Source organism: Ctenocephalides felis, unplaced genomic scaffold (assembly GCF_003426905.1).
Source record: "Ctenocephalides felis isolate EL2017-DRISC unplaced genomic scaffold, ASM342690v1 CF-g0.4_SCAFFOLD_00082, whole genome shotgun sequence".
Taxonomy (NCBI): Eukaryota; Metazoa; Arthropoda; class Insecta; order Siphonaptera; family Pulicidae; genus Ctenocephalides; species Ctenocephalides felis.
The window spans coordinates 25144-26835 of NW_020536236.1; the positions used below are offsets into that span (position 1 = coordinate 25144).

General features: G+C 29.4%; 1 protein-coding gene across 1 annotated transcript; it reads right to left on the minus strand.

Annotated features, from left to right (window-relative positions):
- Positions 1-294: 294 nt before the first annotated feature.
- Positions 295-1102, minus strand: LOC113369263 (chromobox protein homolog 1-like). Its single transcript, XM_026610077.1, has 2 exons — positions 1091-1102; positions 295-738 (listed from the first exon to the last, which is right to left on the minus strand). Exons 1-2 carry the CDS (start codon positions 1100-1102, stop codon positions 397-399), a joined length of 354 nt encoding a protein of 117 aa, XP_026465862.1. The 3' UTR covers positions 295-396.
- Between the last annotated feature and the right edge of the window lie 590 nt (positions 1103-1692).

A 1692-nucleotide genomic window follows, 5' to 3' on the forward strand; every position in this document is an offset into this window, starting at 1 on the left:
AGGTTGTCCACCCCCATTTTTTTTGAATTTAGAATAAATTTTCTTTTAATTTTAATCATGCAAAATTAAAAAATGCATACAACTTTTTAAGATACTTCAAAATATTTTATATTATATATATATATATATATATATATATATATATATCGTATCTCGTATTTAGATCTGATTATATAAATAAAACAATTATGAATTTATTAACTTTTTTTATTATTAATTAAAGGACTAATATTTTTTGATTATCAACGAAGTAACTTTGCAGGGTCAGTAATAGCATTCTTAAACTGTATCTTGTGAAATAATCGACATGTTGTTTTGAAAAAATTCTATCACTAGTTGCGGGATTTTCACCTTCGCCTGTATCGACGAAATCAAATCGGCCTCGTCTACGTTTTTCTATTTAGCCAAATACATTAGGTTATCCCCCGATTTAGTGACCCCTAGCACTTTTTCAGCCTCCAACTTTGTAGGTCTGGAAGATATCCTACTGTTCTCCAGCATTTTGAGTACCTTTTCCTTTTCCTGGTCCACCTTCAAGCGTTCCTCTTCGTATTCCCTTATTGTATAAGGACACATCAAGTTTTCCAGGGGCTCCCAACTATCATGATCAGTCGAATAGTTCTCCCACCTTATTAAATACTCGATCTTGCCTTTCCGGACACGTTTGTCTAAAATCTTATCCACCGTAAATATGTTACTGTCCGACTTTGACATTTCCATCGCTTTGAGGTTAGGTCGCTGTAAGGTGGAAAAATTTATGAACAACAATAGTTTGTATCTAAATGAATCAATCTTTAAGGCAAATAACTGTTTTTAAGTTTAATAAGAGTTTATAACTATAAATTTTTATTACCATATTGTTTTGAACACTTACAACGCAAATCTTTCGCAGATACGTGTCTATCGACTAATTCAAAACAATTGAAGACTTGTAATACCCATTTATAATTATAATACATATGAACATAGATAAAGGAAGAGTATGGATTGCAAGTTCGAGCGCAAAACTGTGTCAAAAGATAGAAGGCGATAGTGACGTCACCGGGCGAACGAACGTTTTTGACACTTATTAGCATAGGAAACAACTTACAGTTTTTAACATAGTTGAACGCTTAAAATACACAGGATTGTTTGAAAAAGAAGTGAATAAAATAAGAAACAAGTGGATAAATAATTATTGTCTAATAGCTCACAATTTTAAACCGATTTTAAAAATTCAAAAACGATTCGAAATATATTGGTTAAAAATCGCGTTTATTATCTTTTGGTAATGATCAGCCTGGCCGTTTCTTCGTGAATAAATAATTTTTTTTGACTTTGTTGATGAAACTTTGTATGATGCTATATATTGTCGTATGAAATAACATACTATAATATTATAAGCCTACGATATGCGGATAACAAAATACGTTTTTAGAACTTGAAATGGATGAAACAAAATATGTTAAACAAATTAATTTAATTCACACAATTATATCCACATGTTTAGTTATAATATTCAAATGCTTTTTTAAAAAAAAATTGCTGTCACTCAATACGATAACAAATTGATGTTTTCCAAAAATGATAATAATATTTATAATTATATAATTTAAATAAATTGTTTCATTTTATTCTGCTTCATATCCTAAAAAAGTATTTTATTTAATAGTGGATGACATGAACGCTAATCAGTAGTTGCATACGTAACAG